At 57.0% G+C, this 18178-nt stretch overlaps 8 protein-coding genes across 8 annotated transcripts; 4 read left to right on the forward strand and 4 right to left on the reverse strand.

The window, feature by feature from the left end:
• Position 1: 1 nt before the first annotated feature.
• B0T15DRAFT_662 (uncharacterized protein) lies at positions 2-1776 on the forward strand. Its single transcript, XM_062871168.1, has one exon. The coding sequence runs from the start codon at positions 125-127 to the stop codon at positions 1442-1444; it is 1320 nt and encodes a 439-aa protein (XP_062725105.1). The 5' UTR covers positions 2-124; the 3' UTR covers positions 1445-1776.
• Positions 1777-2872: 1096 nt separating this feature from the next.
• On the forward strand, positions 2873-4241 carry B0T15DRAFT_634 (uncharacterized protein). The gene is made up of 3 exons (XM_062871139.1): positions 2873-3160; positions 3217-3318; positions 3401-4241. Exons 1-3 carry the CDS (start codon positions 3107-3109, stop codon positions 3935-3937), a joined length of 693 nt encoding a protein of 230 aa, XP_062725106.1. The 5' UTR covers positions 2873-3106; the 3' UTR covers positions 3938-4241.
• A 305-nt stretch (positions 4242-4546) lies between these two features.
• On the reverse strand, positions 4547-6520 carry B0T15DRAFT_460 (uncharacterized protein). The gene is made up of 3 exons (XM_062865971.1): positions 5646-6520; positions 5268-5567; positions 4547-5104 (listed from the first exon to the last, which is right to left on the reverse strand). The coding sequence occupies exons 1-3, from the start codon at positions 6370-6372 to the stop codon at positions 4578-4580; spliced, it is 1554 nt and encodes a 517-aa protein (XP_062725107.1). The 5' UTR covers positions 6373-6520; the 3' UTR covers positions 4547-4577.
• A 668-nt stretch (positions 6521-7188) lies between these two features.
• Positions 7189-8502, reverse strand: B0T15DRAFT_458 (SGNH hydrolase-type esterase domain-containing protein). Its single transcript, XM_062865966.1, has 3 exons — positions 7891-8502; positions 7727-7817; positions 7189-7626 (listed from the first exon to the last, which is right to left on the reverse strand). Exons 1-3 carry the CDS (start codon positions 8094-8096, stop codon positions 7342-7344), a joined length of 582 nt encoding a protein of 193 aa, XP_062725108.1. The 5' UTR covers positions 8097-8502; the 3' UTR covers positions 7189-7341.
• A 951-nt stretch (positions 8503-9453) lies between these two features.
• On the forward strand, positions 9454-11011 carry B0T15DRAFT_515238 (CheY-like superfamily). The gene has a single exon (XM_062868172.1). The coding sequence runs from the start codon at positions 9691-9693 to the stop codon at positions 10807-10809; it is 1119 nt and encodes a 372-aa protein (XP_062725109.1). The 5' UTR covers positions 9454-9690; the 3' UTR covers positions 10810-11011.
• A 1146-nt stretch (positions 11012-12157) lies between these two features.
• Positions 12158-12766, forward strand: B0T15DRAFT_369049 (uncharacterized protein; the record flags this gene model as incomplete). Its single annotated transcript, XM_062864187.1, has 1 exon — positions 12158-12766. A coding segment is annotated over one exon (609 nt), but the record flags the coding sequence as incomplete, so codon positions are not given.
• Positions 12767-13079: 313 nt separating this feature from the next.
• B0T15DRAFT_488074 (uncharacterized protein) lies at positions 13080-15312 on the reverse strand (the record flags this gene model as incomplete). Its single annotated transcript, XM_062866472.1, has 3 exons — positions 13080-14772; positions 14832-15227; positions 15302-15312. The coding sequence occupies 3 exons, from the start codon at positions 15310-15312 to the stop codon at positions 13080-13082; spliced, it is 2100 nt and encodes a 699-aa protein (XP_062725111.1).
• A 1179-nt stretch (positions 15313-16491) lies between these two features.
• Positions 16492-17097, reverse strand: B0T15DRAFT_387553 (S-adenosyl-L-methionine-dependent methyltransferase; the record flags this gene model as incomplete). The annotated part of the gene is made up of 1 exon (XM_062864390.1): positions 16492-17097. One exon carries the CDS (start codon positions 17095-17097, stop codon positions 16492-16494), a length of 606 nt encoding a protein of 201 aa, XP_062725112.1.
• Between the last annotated feature and the right edge of the window lie 1081 nt (positions 17098-18178).

Raw genomic sequence — 18178 nt, forward strand, 5'->3', positions numbered from 1 at the left:
CAGCCCTTACGTAACTCTCCTGCATGTGACACCGTTTATAACAAGCGGATCTCGTTTGACGCTGCTATTCAACTTCCTTCTAACCGTGCAGTTTTCCTAGTGTAGTAGGTAGTACCGCGGCACAATGCGCTTCAGCAGGTTGTCGTCCACCAAGTCTCAGGGCGGATGGCCCTCGGTCCGCGGAAATTGTCGACGCGCTTTGTCAACCCATGCGGGGTGCACTTGCTCTTATGGCATGCCATTCCCACTGTTACGCCAAAGACCAGTTTCTGGAGCTCGATTTCTCTCGACATCACTAGTAGCACACCACAGACCCAATAATACCGGCCCCTTTCGCACCATGGAAGACAAGCTGCAGTCCTTGGCGTTCCGGGAGCGGCTCGCAGCGGCCTACCCCTGGACGAAGGCCCCACTCATCGTCGGCGCGCCGATGCGGGTGATGTCGGGTCCCGAGCTGGCCGTCGCCGTGTCTCGTGCCGGCGGCTTCGGCTTCATCGGCCCCGGCTTGACACCTCAGGCCACGGCGGCCGACCTGGAGACAGCAGCGGGGCTCATTGCCGCGGCGACGGCTGCTTCGGGCGCCCCCCAGGCCGGTCCGCACTCTTCTTCTTCCGCCCTCCTCCCCGTCGGAGTCGGCTTCCAGCTCTGGAACGGCGACCTCGGAATCTCGGCGTCGGCCGTGGCACGGTACCGCCCCGCTGCCGTGTGGCTGTTTGCGCCGGCGAATGGCCAGCCGGACGTCGATCGGTGGACGACCCGTCTGCGCGAAGCCGCCCCGGAGACCCGGATCTGGCTGCAGATCGGCACGCTGCGGGAGGCGCTTGACGCGGTGCGGAGTGCGTCGCCGCCAGACGTGCTCGTGGTTCAGGGCGCCGAGGCGGGAGGACACGGCCGTGCGTCGGACGGCATCGGCTTCATCACGCTGCTGCCGGAGATCGCCGACGCGACGCAGGGCTCCGGGATTCCGCTGGTCGCGGCGGGCGGGGTGGTGGACGGCCGCGGCGTGGCGGCAGCTTTGGGCGTCGGAGCGGCCGGCGTGGCCATGGGAACCCGCTTCCTTGCCTCGCGGGAGGCACGTATCAAGAAGGGGTACCAGGATGAGGTGGTGCGCGCGACAGACGGAGGTGGGAATACGGTGCGGACCCAGCTGTACAACCATCTGCGCGGCACGTTTGGCTGGCCGGAGCAGTTCAGTCCGCGCACTATCATCAATCGGAGTTGGGTGGAGCACCAAGCCGGGACAGCGATGGAGGATCTCAAGAAACGTCATGACGAGGCGGTTGCCAAGGGGGATGCGGCATGGGGTCCGGAGGGCCGGACGGCGACGTATGCTGGTACCGGCGTCGGGCTGATCAGGAGCGTGGAGCCCGCCGGCGAGATCGTCGAAGGGGTTAGGAGTGAGGCATTGGGGATTGTCCGGAGACTGAGCGGCCTGTCACACTAGCATGACAGTAGAAATGCCTTACCCTCGTAGCAAATCAAGCCCAGCGCAGATATCTCACCATTCTTGTCCCGCCAGTCGATCAGCATAACCATATACCTCCAACCGTCCTCGACGTCGATCCGCCTGTTTCCCGCCCTCTTGTCTTCCCTTCACATATTAGGATAAATGCTCGGGATTCCGTGGCAGATATGGGTGTCGAGTCGGCATCTCAACTCCTGCGACGCGCCGACTCAGGTGTTGTACACATCTGTCTCCTTTGACAGCAAGACCTCCGAGTAGCGGTAGATCAACCCTTCGTAGATACGGATATCCCCGCCTCTCTTAGACTCCGCCGTGTCCAATGCTTTGATTTGCGGACTCGTGAGCAGGCATCGAAGACGTGCTCCTCCCAAGCGTCGTTACCCAGGGCGGCGTACACGTTCAGGATGGGACGCAGCGGAGACGTCTAGACGTCTAGATGTCCGAAACCGCCGAGTCACTATCGGTTTGATGGTGGCGAAATCAGCAAGGGCTGAGAGGACCAGTGGCGGTTACTTCGAAGAAGATACTGGGTCATACCCACATGATCCAAGTTTGCGTGGCTCGCATCTCCTCCTCAAACCTCACTGACTGAGCACCGGCTCCCACGTGCAAAGGGCCTATGTAGGTGCAGAATGGCCCTCCCCCCCCAAAAACATACCAAACGCATCCCGCAGCGCAGTTGCCAATCGTAACAGAGCGAAAGTAGCGACGCACATATCACACATGCGGCGCAGGGCTAGGCAGTGGAACATTATTAGCAGCAACTTAGGTACCTACCTATTTGTATTCGAATTCAGAGCAACACCCTCTCTTTACCGCAAGGCTTTCCGATTTATCCGAGCTAAGACATGTCTCATGCTTTCCAGACGTACTGACCCTGCGCGCTCTATACCTTGGAGTTCGGTGAAACACTCCGACTATTAATACTGTTCAGGCTCGAGGATCGACAGAGGGGTGGGTAACACAGACACAGCAGGCGCGAAAGAGCTGAAGAGAAACGGACCGATTCTATATTGGCTTACTGGCAAGTCGGTGATTACGACTGGCTGTTTGCAGCTGATCGCCCCCTTGAACTCACTCGGTCAGTAATTACAAGTATTAGTGACTGTGTGATTCTGAACGCTGGTTTGCGCAGCTGAAAGCGAAGCCCGGCCACTTGAAAGGATCTTGGCGATGTGATCCGGGAGTCTGGCAAGATCGGCTTACTCTTGAGCGGGTAGAACAGAGAGTCATGCTCATCATATGAAAGGGGCAAAAGCGTTTCACCTGGTCGGGTGCATTATTCAGATATTTAGGTACGTAAAGCTGTTTCGAAGCGACCTTCCTGAGCCCGGAGGCGGACATCTAGACATGTCAAGCAGCAGAGACGATTGACGACTGCTTCGAGATGGATTGGCAGGCTAGATACGGCCTCATCGCTCGACAGGCTGCAGAGCCGACTCCTACTTGCTCGGGAGGTGCCCTTGGTCGAGGGCTTTGCATTTCCCCCACAGCCTGTAGGTGCAAAAACTCTTAACCCGTTTCTTCCAGTTCAACGAAGTACTGGCATCTCCGACTCCGTGATGTCTGTCCGAAGCAGCGATCCTGTGAACCAGGGCCTTCCCTTCGCTACCCGCTTTTTTAGACTAGCCCAGCTAATATATGATTCAAGGTCCGGGCATACGTTATCAGAATCAATGTCCGGGCACAAACACGGTTCGCCACCTGCGGAAAGCGTTACCGGCTCAAACACTTACATGAGATTTTCCCAGTGCTGCTTCATCCACCACTGCGACGTCCCTCAAGGGAGCGGCTATTGCCTGGATCGAGCAACGCAGAATTGCACAGATGGTGTATTCTTTGAAGGAAATCCCGTAAGCCCGGCGCCTGCTGTTGTTGTTGTTACCGCCAACAGGAGCCAAGTACTGAGACTAATACATAAGCCATCAATCTCAGGATGCTTGGCCTTGCCCTGGTGACGCCAACATTCTATGTTGTGTGAAATACCAGGACATGGTCAACGGCACTGCGAATTTTACGGCAAGCCCATCAACAACTCAGACGAGCTGGACGAGCAGTCCATCGACCTTCACGAGTACTGCGTCGATCCCGGCGAGCGGCATACCACCTCCGCTGTCTACCGCCGAGCCGTCGTCTCATTCGAGGTTAACGGGCGGTCAGATCGGGGGTATAGTTGCCGGCGTTATTGGCTTCATTGCTCTATCGGCCCTCGCGGCTTTGTGCGGGTTCCGTCACCGCAAGAAGAAAGCTGCCGGAGCCGTCGTCCATGAAACCGCCACAGCCGACGGTGCGGCAGAATGGCCGGTTACCGAGGACATCAATTCCCATGCGCTCGATGGGAATCAGATAAATGAATTGGACGCGGGTGACCCGAGGCAGGGGATTGGCAACCGCCAGGTGCTCGCCAGCACCCCAGTAATGGAGCTGGCAGCTGATGATACTACCATCAAGAGGAAACTGCGGATTCCATAGACATAGAACGCAAGCTTTCATGCCGCTTTAGTGTCTTTTCGGTATCAGGTTTTGAAACGGATGAGGTGGGAACTGTGAAGTGATGATCGTATACAAGCACAAGCAGGGAGGCGTATTTGGGTTGCTGCTCGCCGTGCGGGCGTCCACTTGCATAGTACCTGGGTAGTAGTTTGATGAGTCCGGTTCAGGGCCTGTTCTGGCGTCCTTGATCGAACCCAGCCAACGGGTGGGCTCCAAGGGTTACAGTAACTGTTACACCGTCGACCTCGTTTGGAAGCTCAACGTCGAAACCTTAGTAGCTGTGGATGTTGCGGCCGCTTCTGGAACAGCCAAAGGCCCTCACAGCCTTGCAGCGCACAGCTCTCCGCAAGCAGCTCGAGGATGCTCAATTCTCTAAGCTCGACAATTCCGATAAAATTGGAACTCGCTTTGACGGATTCTGGCTTGATGGAAGTGGTGGTGCAGGTGGCGATGGAGATATCTCAGTCCCGTTTGCAACCGATACTATCTACTACTTGAATGCTGCTAGCCATACAAAAGGAAAGCGATCTATGGGAATGAAAGCTGTGTGTAGGTAGGCTGGCAGCATGCCCCTCATAAACCCAAGATGCCTTGCTGGTGCTCGACTTTGTACAGGCTGTCAGCTCGCCACCCACGAGTCGTAGAGAGCCAAGTACTCGGCTGGATACTGGTCTCTCGTGGCGAAGTTGTACGTCAAGTCCATCTCCTGCCCCGCTGCCGAATATGGGCACTGCTCGTTTGCAGAGAAATAAGCCTCGTCGAGGATCGTAGCGGTCCCGTCCGGGTTAACAAGGAAAATGTTTCCCATCCTGACAGGTTCGAATGGGGAGACCGCCGAGGGCGGCTGCGGTGCTCGGGGAAGGTGTGGGTACGTGCCATCCAGTGCTGTGTCCTGGAAAAGGAGAGCGAGCACGTAACAGCCGATATTATCGTTGTTCCTGTGCGTGAAAACGGCACCTGGCCAGTCGCCCCATCGGGCCAGAATTTTGGATCTCTCGGGTCCGTAGGCCACGAGAGTGTGTTCTATGATTAGGCCAGAACTGGTTCGCTCTCTGACTTTATTCCAGAAATCAAGGATCATCTCGTTTCCGCCGGTCGCCTTCGAAACATCATTAATATGAAGGAGCTCATGAAACCACGTGAAGCCTATACATTCGCAAAGACAAATCAGCGTTGTTGACCTAACATGAGAGACACCCCCGGGGCCGCGCCGGGGGAAAAAGGGGGTTGGGGGGGTTGGGGGAGGGGGAGTGGGAGTGGGAGTGGGAGAGGGAGGGGGAGGGGAAAGGGGGATGAAGCTGTTCTTTACCCTGGTTCTCGTAGTAATTTGTCAGATCGAACCGCTTTATAAAAAAGGGCTCATTCCTCGCTTTGCTCAGTTTCGCAGCCAGTGTGTCGAAGGTAAAATAGCGAGGACAGAAGTTAATCCACGCGGGCGTACTACCCTGTCTGTCTACCGTGCACGCTACTGTGCTTGAGAGGGTTCTGTCCCCGCATGGTTCAGAGCACTTGTTGTCCGGATCGTCGCATCGAACATGAATCTTGTAGTCAAACCAGCCTGGTCTCCACCAGGGCCCCTCCTTGAAGGTGGCTATGCTGCCGAGTATCTCTGAGCAGATGGAGCAGGTCAGCAGTGGTCGACTTGAATCTCCCCTTGGGTAGTCAGCCCCTCCCCGCGAGTGCTCACCTTTGAAGCGGTCCTGATACGGCTGATTTACCGCAGGTGGCCCGAGGTACTCAATGGCGGCGGCTGAGTTGAGATCTAGGCTGTTGACTTTCGGCCGTATATAGTCCATCAGTTTCCAGGACTGCAACCAACCGGATCTGATTGCTTGTCTCTCCAACAGGTCGCATGAAGTATAGCCGATCAGCATCGTTGCCAAGGAAACCACGCCGTCGTCGGATATAGTCCCTTCGTACCCGCTGTCGTGAATAGCTGCCATGAAGCCTTCCACCTCCCCCGAAACTTCGGAACCCGGCTGAGGAGTAGGGGTGGTGAGAGTGTCGGCATCATCCCCGCCACCGTTTCCGCAGTCATTGAACCATGTCACGGCTGTGCTGGCGAGAGAGTCGACAACGTGCATGTCGGCCCGTCCGTTGCCGTCCAAGTCCGGGTAGCGGATGCAGGAGCCTTGAGCGGCCACCCTGATTGTCCCAGGTGAAGGCGCTACCGGCCGCCAGGATGGGTCCTCTGTTGTGCCAAACAGTAGCGTCTCCGTTGAACTTGTCGGTCCACAGAAGGTCGGCCCGGCCGTCGCCGTTGACATCGGCGAAGTGGAGGTTTGCACGGTCCTTTCCCTCGGACTTCTTGAACTGAGAGACGTAGGTGAGCGTCTTCCCGCCGTTCGAGTTGAGGTAGCCCCACGTACGGCCGTCTCGCTCGACACACAGGAAGTCGGCAAGGCCGTTGCCATCAATGTCTGCGAACCGGACGGGAATGTCGAAAACGCCGTGTCCCCTTCTCTCGCGGCACCTGCCAGCCGTGTCCAGGCTTGGCAGCCCGGCGCCCTCGGCCCAGTATTCCCACTGGGCGAAGTCTTTGTTCTGCGCGTACATGTTGATCCAGACCTCTATGATGCCCGTATCGTCGTCCACGTGGATGATGTCGCACAGGCCGTCGCCGTTCCAGTCGGCCAGGTGGAGGTCGCGGCGATTCAGCTGTCTGCCGATGCTGACAGCGGGGTCGAAGATGATGTAGTTGGAGCCCCAGTATGGCGGACTACTTGGAAAGCTTCCGCCCAAGCTCTCGTAGATCCTCATGTAGCCGGTCGAGTGCACCCACACGTAGTCCATGGCGCCGTCGGGCATGGCCCTTCATGTTGCAATACCGATCGCCGTCCGCCTTGAGCTTGGCCCCTCCGTTACTCCCAGCCGTTGGCGAGATCCCACCTACCGGACCCGAGTGGGGGGTAGCGTACATACCAACGGCCACCTGTCCCGGGATCGACCTCACCGTATTCGACTAGGTCGGAGAGCTCTCTGAAGTTATTCGTCCAGATGTGCGCGAACCAGAACGTGGTCGAAGTGTATCGATGCGCCGTCATCCTTACTCCTCGGTCAGCGCTGTCGTGTACATAAATGCCATCGTCGAGGCCGCTTCCGGCCTGGGTGTTGATGGGGCCCCGGGCCACGCCGTATACCTTGTTGCATGTGTTGCCACCAGCGCCGTCGTCCCGGACGGCGGGCGTGCCGTTGGGCGGAGTGATGAATCCGGCATCACGAGCCTCGTTGATGGCTCGAAGGAACATGGCGACCATCTTGCGGTGGCCTTCGTCGGTTGGGTGGATTCCATCTCCGGTGAGGTCCGCTGTGGTGAGAAACGTCGTCCCCGGAGTATCTATATCGGCAAGCACGATCTTCTGATTGAGAACCCGGCGTCGGTACTATACCAGGCTTCGGTACCGGTTGTTGACTTTCATACGCCTAGAGGCAATGCTGTCTTTGTTAGAGGGGATTACAGTCGACAGGATGATCGTCGTCCCCTTAATCTCGTTGAAGAGATCGTCTAATAGAGCCTCCATCCGTGCCCCTATATTGTCCAGATCGTAATCCTGGTCGCAGTCGTTGGTCCCGCCATTGATCAAGACAATGTTTGGCTGGTATTTGAAAGATGCTTTTGCTGCCTCGTGAATCTGATCGACGCGGTCGCCGGACTTGGCCTCTACAGACTACCACATGGTGAGATTGCTGTACTCGGCGCCCGTTCTCGTCCAAGATCATGGAAGTAGATGGATACTACTAGTACCCAGTAATACAGACTGAACTTACGTTGTCCTTCATAGGCCCGTTGGCCCGATTTCCCACCATGTTCACCTTCCACCCTGCTTGCCTCAGGGCGTCCCGCAGAGGTTTTCGAAAGCTTGCCGTCGGAGGCAGTGTCAGGAAAGGCTTGGTTTCATAGGCAGCGGAGAGCAGTGGCAGGAGGAACATACCCATTGCCATCCAAAGACCCAACTCCAAACACAATCGAACCACCCAAAAGCAAGATGCGGGCGTAGAAGTCGGGGGCGCCGACATCACGGGCGAAAGAGACATTATTCCCCGCGACGGAACCTGTAGGGTGGGGAGAAACGAAAAGAGCGAAACACAGGATTGAAACGGACCAGGCGTGCCAAACTGCCAGCCGTGAAGCTCTCATAATCACAACAAGCAAGCCAGACCTTTGCGTCTGAGGGCGCTGAAGTCGAGTGAGTGACGAACTGAGTTGTATCGAGGTTTACACAGCTCACCAGAGCGCTTTATATCCGCCGATTACTCTCCTCCTGAGGTCTTCTCCCATCTCCCTTTCAGGGTCACCAACAGCGCCAGAGTCCGATTCCCGACGCAGCCTCCCAAAGTTCCGCGCAGTTGCCTGACCATTTTCGTTCACAGCCGAGAACATCTGACCAAGGCGTTAGCGAACACTTGCACAGGAGACGAGGCGCTTGGCCATCCCTCAACCTAACCATCCTCCGAAATCTGTCGTCTCTCATTCGTTTGGTTACGGCGAAGCCCTGTCTCTGCGGAACCAACAGCATACTAGGACATTAGGCGTACCATCTACTGGACCCCTTACTGGGACGAAGAGGTGCACCACGAGGGGGCCTCAAGAAGTCTAGACTGAGCCCTAGCCCAGCGATGCTGCAATCCTGCGAACATATCACCAACAACGTTCCGTCGCATCTCCTCGCTAAGCAGCATTTTGTGTGGAGGGTACGTAAATGGTGGGTTAGCACATGGCGGACGACCGCAAAACATCTTGTAGGTCAATCCGTAACTTAGGAGCTAGTGACCATGCTCTTAGGACTATTCTTAATAATTCTTAAGCTCTCTAAAGCTGTGATATAACCTCCTGTTGTCGTTAATGGGCTTGGAAAGAGCCTGCCAATGTTCGGTTCGTACGTGCTTTGAGACAGAATCAACCATGTAATCTGCCTCACGCCGACTCCGGGAAGGTCTCCCGGTACCGGTAGGTTGCCGATTGGGCTCTAAGTCCTGGCTCATCAGGCCACTTACCAAGACAGTCAGAGGATTCTAGGTTCAAATTCACACACTCCGATGTGAACTGTCGACAAAGTCGAAGAGGGGCCTTTAGCTACTGAGTCCAGACCGCATTTGGAAGTCGCTTATCAGTGAAGTTGAAACCCGACTGTGCAGTGTTAGGGTGTTCCGTTTCGGGTAGGTATAAAACCAAAAATGGTATCACACCGGTCGAGTCTGTTCGGCGTCGCTTTCGTGTAATTGCCACCTGCATAACGAGAAAAACCAAGCCGCGTGGGGCCTAGGAAACACTGGGTGTACCTGCGGGGTATCGCCTTCCATCTCCAAGCATAAGGTACAGTGGCTATTGAGAAGCACAGATGCCAAGAACTCAGTGCTGCATTGATGTGACACCAACAGCACTCCTTTTTGACCATGCGAGCAGGGCCTACTATGATCTATGTGGTCTAGGCTCTCTCGGGCTCTCGGCACCATGCCATTGTCCCAGCCCATGCGCCTATAGATCCCGTCGCTCTGTTTTCCTGTGCCCCGTAGAGTGTGACACACACACCGGTGACCGGGGAAACTATTGCCTTCCGTGGACCCTGTTGCCTTGCATCTGACAACACACCTTCACCTCAGCCGACATTGACAAAATTGGTTCTCCCACATTCCTTTTCAGTTTCGCTGTTGCTAGGCTCATCTCCTGTCAATATCTGTGACGCCGAGAAGAACGTAACCGCTGGCTCCCCATCATCAGACTTTTTGCTGCCATGGGTACCTCCACATCAACCCCTAGCTCAGCTAGCATCCGAGAAGAAACCAGGCAGACCGCGATCCCATCCGAGTCCGGTCTGGTTACCCGACAAAACCGCCGCGCCGAGAAGATTCCCGACGAGCGCAATAAACTCCGGCTCAGGGTCCGCTTTGGGACTGACGCAGGCGCCTTGGTCAATGGCTTCCCTAGCAAAGACGGCGTGTATAGTCTTTTTTGCTCTCCGATGGAGCTCGATTTTCTCGGCTTGGACCGTTTTGAGACCGCGCTACCATCGTCTGACCCGGCCGAGGAGGATGCACTCTGTGCTAAGATGCGACTGCTCGGCGCCGAATGGTGGCCAAGTTTGGATTCTCTGTGGGGAGGACCTCCTCTGCTGGAGGAGAAGGTGCGCTTCATTGGAGTCGCGTCCGCACTGGAGGAGAGGGTGCGCTTCATTGGAATTGCATCCCAAGGGGGGGTGTGGGCACTCGAGACGAACTTGGAAGACTGTTCTAATAGGCAACTGGGAAGAATTCAAAACGCTAGGGATATGGAGGAGAAGTGCAGGCAGATTGAGAGATTCGGAGGCACATTCTATGCTGATCCGAGCGAGTGTCCTCTTCTGGACTTCAAATCCCTAGTTCCTGAGAGGGCGGCCATACATATCCTGTTTGCCGACGACGATGCCAGCAACCAGATAGTCGCGCGCAATCTCCTGATACATCTTGGATTCTCCCAAGTCACAACGGTCGGGGACGGCAAAGAAGCGCTCGACTTCCTTTTGGCAGCTGCCGAGGACAAGTCGCAGAGGAAACCTGACATCATCTTCTTGGATACGGAAATGCCCGTGATGGACGGCTTCGAATGCGCCCGCATTCTGAGACGGGAGTTCCCTTACAACATAGATTATAGTAATATCCCAATCGTCGGCATGGCGTACCGTAATCCGATGCTGGAGAACAGCGAAAGGTGGTTTGCGGCAGGCATGAGTGGCTTTCTTCCACTCCCGATTCAGGAAAGGGATCTGGAGCAAATGCTTGTTCGATTGGTTCTGAGAGGTCGATCCAGAATTTCGCTTTTCCGGCCCAGTATGGAGGATGCGGGCCGAGATGCAAGTATGACGCAGGAAGAGTAGATCTTTTGGCTGTTTTCGAAACAGGGACCTTGCCGCATCATACCGTTGGAAGACAAACTTGATGGTGCGTTTCAAGTTATCCGAGTACTGCTTGCTACATGCAAGAAAGTGTTTGAAATGGAAGAGAGACAGTCTGATTCTGAGCTCGCCGAGTCTCTATACATGTCATTATGAGTATTGTCAAATTGAGCAACAAACTGGGTTGAGCATGGCAGATGCCTTGCGACCGCCGCGCAGAACCGGCCTTTGGTAAGGTAGTACGGCGTCCGGAGGATACCTTATCCATACGGCACCGGTATGTAACAACGTAAGTTACAAGCGAATCACCCAGAAAGTTGAGCTGACTGCAATCTCTGTTCAAGGTACGCTCGCAACTGAGGCGAACAATAAACCTGTCACTCGAAGGACCGGGAAAGTTGCAGCCTGCAGCACTCTCCACAGCGGCAGTGAGGGCGGCGGAATGTCTTACGTATTACCGGTCCAGCATGACTCGAAGTTGCGAAACTCGTCCCCACTTGGCTGACGTGTAAGCAGGTAATTTTGTTGCAACACGTGAGCACGCAGCATTCTCGCACCAACACATCAAGGAAGCCCCTCCCTTCACATGCGCCCTTTGGCCGACACCCAAACACCCTAGCTGCAAACCACAGACCGCCGTTTCTTGCGTTCGGGTTCGGATTGACTCCGTTAGTACGATGGTGACACACGCATCTCTTTCAATCAGTCCTGTGCTTCCTACCGACTTACATCCAACTACTTCCCTTACCTGACCTAACTCAAACTGTGCCTTCCAATCTCATCTCCACGACCCCGCCACGCGTCGCTCCGTGACGCGTTTTTCTATCATTCTATTCTGAATATCTGCCCCCAGAGGTCCAGAGGGTCAAAAGGTTTAAGGCCACCGGAAACCGCCACGTTTATTCCCCATCGTCCAGCTTTTTGAACTTGGGAGACACCCGTGTTGAGGTACAGCTTCCAAGGGCACACTGTGAGTCTGTGACTGGGGACTGCCTGGGCAATGGTGGCGCCGCAGTCAAGCCCGCCGTCGCAGTCGCAAGCAGACGCCGAGAGCGGAGAGGAGTCGGCACAGTATGCCAGGACAGGTGTCACGCCGCCGCCGAAGCTGGACAACCGCTGCCGCTTCAACAATTTCCTCAGCCGCATCAACAGGCGGCAGTGGGAGTTTCTCAGCGACACCGTCCAGGCGCGGCTGTCGTACAACGGCCACGAACTGTCGCTGTACGAGTTCACCCAGCTCCTGAAGCAGGAGTTCGCCCCGAAGACAAACGTTACCCTAGACGCCGTCGTGGAAGTCGGCGGCGAGTGGCCGCTCGACGGCCCCGTAGCCGCGCGGCTGCGCATCAAGACGCTGGTCACCGAGGGGCCCTACATGCCGTCGACCGCGCGCCGGCACTTTGAGTACGCGCGCCACATGTTCGTGTTTTTCGCCGACAACAAGATCAGCCAGGTGCACGACATCTGGGACCACAGCGAGAAGCAGAGCCAGCTCCAGGCGATTGTGCCGCCGCCCAGCCTGCGCCCGCCGCCGCCGAGGACGTCGATCGACCTGCGCCAGTTCTACGCCGACTACATCGCCTGCATCAACAGCGGGCGCATGGCCGAGGAGCTGCACCAGTTCTGCAAGCCGTCGGGTGTGACGCACAACGGCACCAAGTACACGGTGCAGCAGTACGGCGACATGATCCAGAGCAGCCTGGACGCCATCTCCGGGCTGTTCTTTGATATCCACACCCTGGTCGTCGACGAGAACCGCCAGCAGCTGGCCGCCCGCCTCGAATTCACCGGCACGCCCGTCAAGCCGTATGCCGGAGGCGTTCCGAACGGACGTCCCGTGGCCTTCTCGGAACACGTCTTCTACTGGCTGGAGCAGGGCAAGATCTCGGATGTGTTGTCCATTGTGGACTGGGAGGAGTACAGGGCCCAGCTCTCGCGATGAGAGAGCGTGGAAATTTGCGGATGAGTTGTGTGGCGTGGGGTTAGGCAAGGAAGTAAAAGGGAGCCTGTAGGGTCAACGAGCCTTCATTGTTAAGTCGGGCTCTCTGAATTCTCAAGTCGGCGGTTATGTCTTCTTCTAAATAGCACCCGAGATTGATGAAGTGCGGTCCCCAAGCCAACCGAGATAAGACAGATATCTGAAATTCATGTGGGTATCAAACACGAGGCGAGAAACAGCCCAAATGACCACCCATAACACAAAGAAGCAAACGATATCCATAAACCCTATCGTCGAGTCCTACTCCCTCGACACCTCAAATCTGAAACGCAGCGCTGCTCTTCCGCGCCACACCCCTCGCGGCCAGGTTATACTCGGAGCGCTTCCGGATCAAGAAGGCCAGGCCCAGCATGAAATCCGTATGGTGGCGCCCGGAAGCCGGCGTCGCCGAGGCGTGCATCAGTGGACGGATCACGCGGCCAGCCAGGCGTTCGGCGGCCGTCGCATCGTTGGCGGCCGCCGCGGCAGCATCAGCGATATCCCCCCACAGGTTGAGCAGCAGCTTGAACAGGGCGCGGCCCGGGCCGCGAATGCCCATGAAGGCCTCCTCCCAGAAATCGAGGCCCTGGTCCAAGCGGATGGAGGCGGCCTGGCGGGAGAGCGAGACCCAGCGCTTGGCGACCGACTCCGGGACGACCGGCTTGGGCAGCTCGGAGAGGAAGAGCAGGATCAGATCGGCGGCGTCGTGGACGGTGAAGTCCGACCAGTCCAGATCCTTGCCGTAGCCCGTCTCGGCCGCGCTGAACAGCGCCCTGAGCTGGGCCACGCGCAGTTTAGAGTCGCTGTCCGCACCGAAGGCGTGCGGTGTCGTCTCCAGACCGCAGTCGCGGATGAAGTAGACGCACCGCAGCACGCAGAGCGGGTACTCACGCACCGAGGACCCTTTGTCGCCGTGCCTGGTGCCCGCGATGCCCTTCGCCACCTGCATGCTCTGTGCCAAAGGCACGCCAAAGACGGCCCCCGAATCCAGGTTTGGGTCCGGATTCGGACTTGGATTCTCCTGCACAGGTTTGAGGGATGGTCTCCGCTTCAGACTGAGACCGCGAAACGAGATGGATAACTTGGAGCTACTGCGCCGAGGCGGGTCGGACTTGGACCGGTCGTGGGAAGGGGCCTGGACGTCAGAGCCCGAAGTTGTCGGGCGGCCGGGGGGAGAAGGGACGTGGGCGCGGGGGTTCTCAAATGCGGACGAGATGACCTGCCCAACAACACTACTACTCCTGCGACTATGGGTGCTCGTCCCTGGGCGAGAGAAGTTACCGTCCTCGAAAGGATCCGAGAGCTCGGTCACGGCGGTGTAGTACGAGTCGTGTGCGGGGCGGATGGGTGTGCCTGAACTGAAAATCGAGGATCCGGGGCTGGGTGGCTCGCTGAGGGTTGCTGCCGAGTAGTCCGCGCTAGAGCGGCTGTCTGCTGCGCTCCAAACTTGCCGGGGCTCGCGGGTTGCGGCAGCGCAACGAAGCCTCGCGGCCGATCTGGGTGGCGGCAGAGGGGGCACTACTACTTGGACTGGCATCTCATGGAGCTCACCGTCAAAGTCGTCTGTCTCCTCGGCGTCCTCTGCGCGGGTCTTGCGTGGATGGTCTGCAGAGGACGTCGGCGCGATGTCGGTGTGAGTTGGAAGTGGCGAAGTTTCCGCGTCGTCGTAGCTCATATCGATGGCGCTGTCAGGAGGGCCCCCAAGCGACGAAGAGACCGTGCGACGGTGATCGCGGGCTTGGGGCTCTGAATAACCTCCCGCAGCAATAGCCTGTTCTCGCAAGACATCGAGATACTGTCCGAGCTTCGCTAGAGCCGCGTTCTCGGTCAGCTCCTTCTGTAGAGTGCTGGCCACGTCGATGATGCTGGCTATAACCGTGGCCAACTCGCTAGACTCGCTCGCGCTGTTCGATCTCAGCCCGTGTTCCGACAGGTCCCGGTCGTCGCTATCGCTTGCCTGCGATTTGATCCTATAGAGGGATCGAGGTCAGCCTTCGCGAAGGGACGGGCGAGAACAGGTTGCATTTACGCCCCAACCAAGTCCGCGGCGAGACCCAACACCAACTTGTATTCGCCAAGTGTCCATTGCAGCGTGTTGACGTGATGGCGACTTGCCAGCCAGCGCGATTTCTTCTCTGCCTTTGAGATCCCGGGCCGATTGAGGACCGAGACGCAGCCCTCGATCTCGTTGACCAGGGATAGGCACGTATCCAGCACGGCGGGCGTGTGCCGAGCCAGCCGAACGGGAAGGAAAGCGGCGTCGTATCGGAGCAGATCTAAAACGCCCGCCAGGGAGTGCACCTGGGTGGAGATGGCGTCGAATTCCGATCGAGACTCGCGCACTTCGCGGACAAAGTCGTTCAGGGCGAGCGACGTCCTGGCAATGGCATTGCTCGCTGCAGAGCAGGTCGCGCTCACGGTTGCGCTGGAGCGTCAGGCGCGTCAGCATAAATAAGCGGGAACCAGTGCCGAGGGGGGAAAGGGGCAACGGGAACTGACATCGCATCCATCCTGCGCGACTCATCCGAGGCCAAAGTGTGTTTGCTGGGCAAAGTCGAGAGGAACTCGATTGCGCGGCAAATGGCGCGATAAGCGTGGGCAAGCCTCGAAGGCCGGCAAGGCTCCAGGGAGCGGAGGGACGAAGGAGAGGGAAGGCTGCTGACTACCGTACATGGTGAGACTGGAGGTGGTGTCCCATTAATCATCTCCTGGCCCTCCGGCCGCGTGCGCTTGCACGGTCTCGGCCTCAATAATCGGCCAATTGCGCGATCGGCCCGGGGGGAGTGGGCCCGATAGCCCACCCTGGGATTGGCCATAAGCTGCACTTTCGCGGCAGACGACTGGTGCACATGGGGTGCAAATGGTGAGAGTCGCGCCTGTGGACGATCCTACCTTCCATGCCCGGTAACCGAACCTCATGGGCCAACTCTGTCCTCGATAACTCGGCTGCTCGGTACCGGAACGTGTACATGTAAAAAGTGTGAGAGCGGAGACTGATCTCCCGGCCCTCGCCCCACATCCCCCGCAGCCTAGCCATTCAGGGGTCAAAGATCCGCAGGGTCGCGCTCCCACCTCCATAGGGAGGTAAGGTACGGAACAAACACGGTATCCTTATCATATATCCACATAGGCATGTGTACCCGAGGCTGGATTTTGAGTTTTCAGCGATGCATAGCTGGATAACCGTTCTATGACTACACGCAGAAGAGTATCAAGTAGAAGACTACAGAGCCTTTGTCTCAGGCATCGCGACGGTGGTTTCACTTTCCGGTGTGTTCTTGGCCGAAGATCTATCAGGTGGTATCCGTAACGTTAACGTGGATGGGGTTCGGACCCAAGTGGGGTGTTTCCGGCAGTATCACGCCTGGTTTCCACAAACGCCAAACGCCCCACCACTACCCCTCTCGGGACTTTTGAGACGAACCGTACCAGAACTACCTTACTTTTGAAGTAACCGCAGCAACTCAACAGTCGTCACGCGCGATCCTGAATCTGACGACGGGACTGACTGGAAGGGAACTAGCAGCGGCGGGTGTCGACGAGAATCAAGTCGTCGAAATGACTGCCTGACATGTCGACACTATATACATAGACTGTGGACTCACTCTCAGCGGCACACGTCTAAGGTTAGTCCGCCTTGGGTGCATGGTCTTACCTGCTCGCTTCATCCACACCTCTCTGCGATCGGCTCATGCGACGCCTTGTTTGGGCCGAAGGAGATAACAGAAGTGAAATATGTCCGGGTCGGTGGGCTTGGACTTTGGCGTTGGCACTCGGCCGAGAACCTGGACGTGAAACAGCGACTGCACGGCCTGGGAGTCGAACCGCGACGCCGAGTAGCTAAGGCAGACCCAAACTCCGTCGGGTCCAAGGCAGCGGCGGATTCCCTTTGCCATCGCGTCCACAGCCTCGCTCCCGCCACATGCGATGGCGTCGGCCGTGCCTTTGTCGACGGCTATCTGATATATGTCGTCTAGATCGAGCTGCGTCGCGTCCGCAACGAGGTACCCCGTCCGCACATCCCCGAATCGACTTCGCTCTAGCTGTTGGCCTCGCTGTACCGCAAGCGGTTCGTAGTCGATGTTGGTTACATTCACGAACCCCCTCTCGCGGAGGCGGTTATGCAAGTCGCTGGTTCCGGAGCCCAGATGTAGAATGCCGGCGTCGCGCGGGAGCTCGTCAAGAAGCGGATTGAGAATGTGTAGAAATGTCGCCGACGAGGTGTACCATTCAAAGGCCGTCTCGGAAGTGAACCGGCCATGCCAGTAGCTCTGCTTGTCATAATCGGCGGGCATGGTAGCTGGGACTGCTCCGTTGGCCGCCGAGATACTGGTACGTTTGACTTCACCTTCCAAAGTTTTGTTCAAAGTCGATCACGCAGAGCTTCTTATCTTGATTTGGGCTCGGCTGCGGTGGGGCGAAGAACTTTTCGGATAGTCGGCATCTACCTACATACCCGAGGCATCGGAGGGCTTACAGAAGCAGATTTCAAGCCGAAGCCGAACTTCGATATCGAGACTGTTGTTATAATATAACACGGCCGGCACTAGAAACTGCCTTTACGCCTTATACCAAATAGCACCAAATGGAACCCTGGTCCCATATATTTGGGACATCGGCAGACTACAGTCATAGGGCGTATGAATTTACCAATCAGCGCCCGCTCTGATGTGCTCCTATACCGCACTGAGCCATAGTGATTCTTGCATCGCTGGCTGTCTCTTCTTGACAGTGCCTCTTGAGCTATCCTCTGAGTCACTAGCTTGGCGGAAGCGATGAATCTCCAGAGCCAAGACTACAGTTGCCTAATAAAATAACAAATGATGTCAGTCGGGAAAACGCATGCTGGCCTCGGAATCTCAGCTAACTATATGGATACTAGTACTTGGTCGTATGTCCCTAGGACAAGCCTTGATTCCAGTCGTTCGTCACGGCTACCTATGTATCCAGTTGGGTCATCTGGAAGCGTGGCACGCCATCTTGGAAGTTGGGCCAGATTCGGATGTGGGTCCCAAGACTCCCAAACATGCAGATCTGAGATAGCGATGACTGATCAGGGGTAGCGCGGGAGGTGGCATGGGTTGAACGAAGAAATCCAGAAGCACAATCGACACATCAGGCGTCATGCCATGACTTGCATGCTTCGGCCCTGCGACTGGGGCTCGCATTCGCAGGGCGCTAACATTAACTGCAAGCCAAGGGGGACAAGAACAGGTCGACCACGTAGCAGCCGCCAGGCGGTGAAGGCAGTGAGGGGCAGATTCGCGGCAGTCGAATGCATTTCCGACCGTGCCACGCGGGGTTCACATGCTCATTGCTTCGATTGCCTTGTCATGACTCATCCTGAGTGAGGGACGGCGAAGCGAATCGCCATAT

This window comes from Chaetomium strumarium (assembly GCF_033439665.1).
Source record: "Chaetomium strumarium strain CBS 333.67 chromosome Unknown B0T15scaffold_1, whole genome shotgun sequence".
In the NCBI taxonomy this organism is placed as follows: Eukaryota; Fungi; Ascomycota; class Sordariomycetes; order Sordariales; family Chaetomiaceae; genus Chaetomium; species Chaetomium strumarium.

Coding starts and splice junctions, on each gene's coding strand:
- B0T15DRAFT_662 (XM_062871168.1), top strand. CDS start 125: ATGCGCTTCAGCAGGTTGTCGTCCACCAAGTCTCAGGGCGGATGGCCC.
- B0T15DRAFT_634 (XM_062871139.1), top strand. CDS start 3,107: ATGATTCAAGGTCCGGGCATACGTTATCAGAATCAATGTCCGGGCACA. Junction 3,161..3,216: donor AATGTCCGGGCACAAACACG/GTTCGCCACCTG, acceptor AGATTTTCCCAG/TGCTGCTTCATCCACCACTG. Junction 3,319..3,400: donor TATTCTTTGAAGGAAATCCC/GTAAGCCCGGCG, acceptor CATCAATCTCAG/GATGCTTGGCCTTGCCCTGG.
- B0T15DRAFT_458 (XM_062865966.1), bottom strand. CDS start 8,096: ATGAGAGCTTCACGGCTGGCAGTTTGGCACGCCTGGTCCGTTTCAATC. Junction 7,818..7,890: donor GGGTCTTTGGATGGCAATGG/GTATGTTCCTCC, acceptor TCCGACGGCAAG/CTTTCGAAAACCTCTGCGGG. Junction 7,627..7,726: donor ACGGGCCTATGAAGGACAAC/GTAAGTTCAGTC, acceptor ACCATGTGGTAG/TCTGTAGAGGCCAAGTCCGG.
- B0T15DRAFT_515238 (XM_062868172.1), top strand. CDS start 9,691: ATGGGTACCTCCACATCAACCCCTAGCTCAGCTAGCATCCGAGAAGAA.
- B0T15DRAFT_460 (XM_062865971.1), bottom strand. CDS start 6,372: ATGGCAACGGCCTTGCCGACTTCCTGTGTGTCGAGCGAGACGGCCGTA. Junction 5,568..5,645: donor GTATCAGGACCGCTTCAAAG/GTGAGCACTCGC, acceptor CCATCTGCTCAG/AGATACTCGGCAGCATAGCC. Junction 5,105..5,267: donor AAATTACTACGAGAACCAGG/GTAAAGAACAGC, acceptor GCGAATGTATAG/GCTTCACGTGGTTTCATGAG.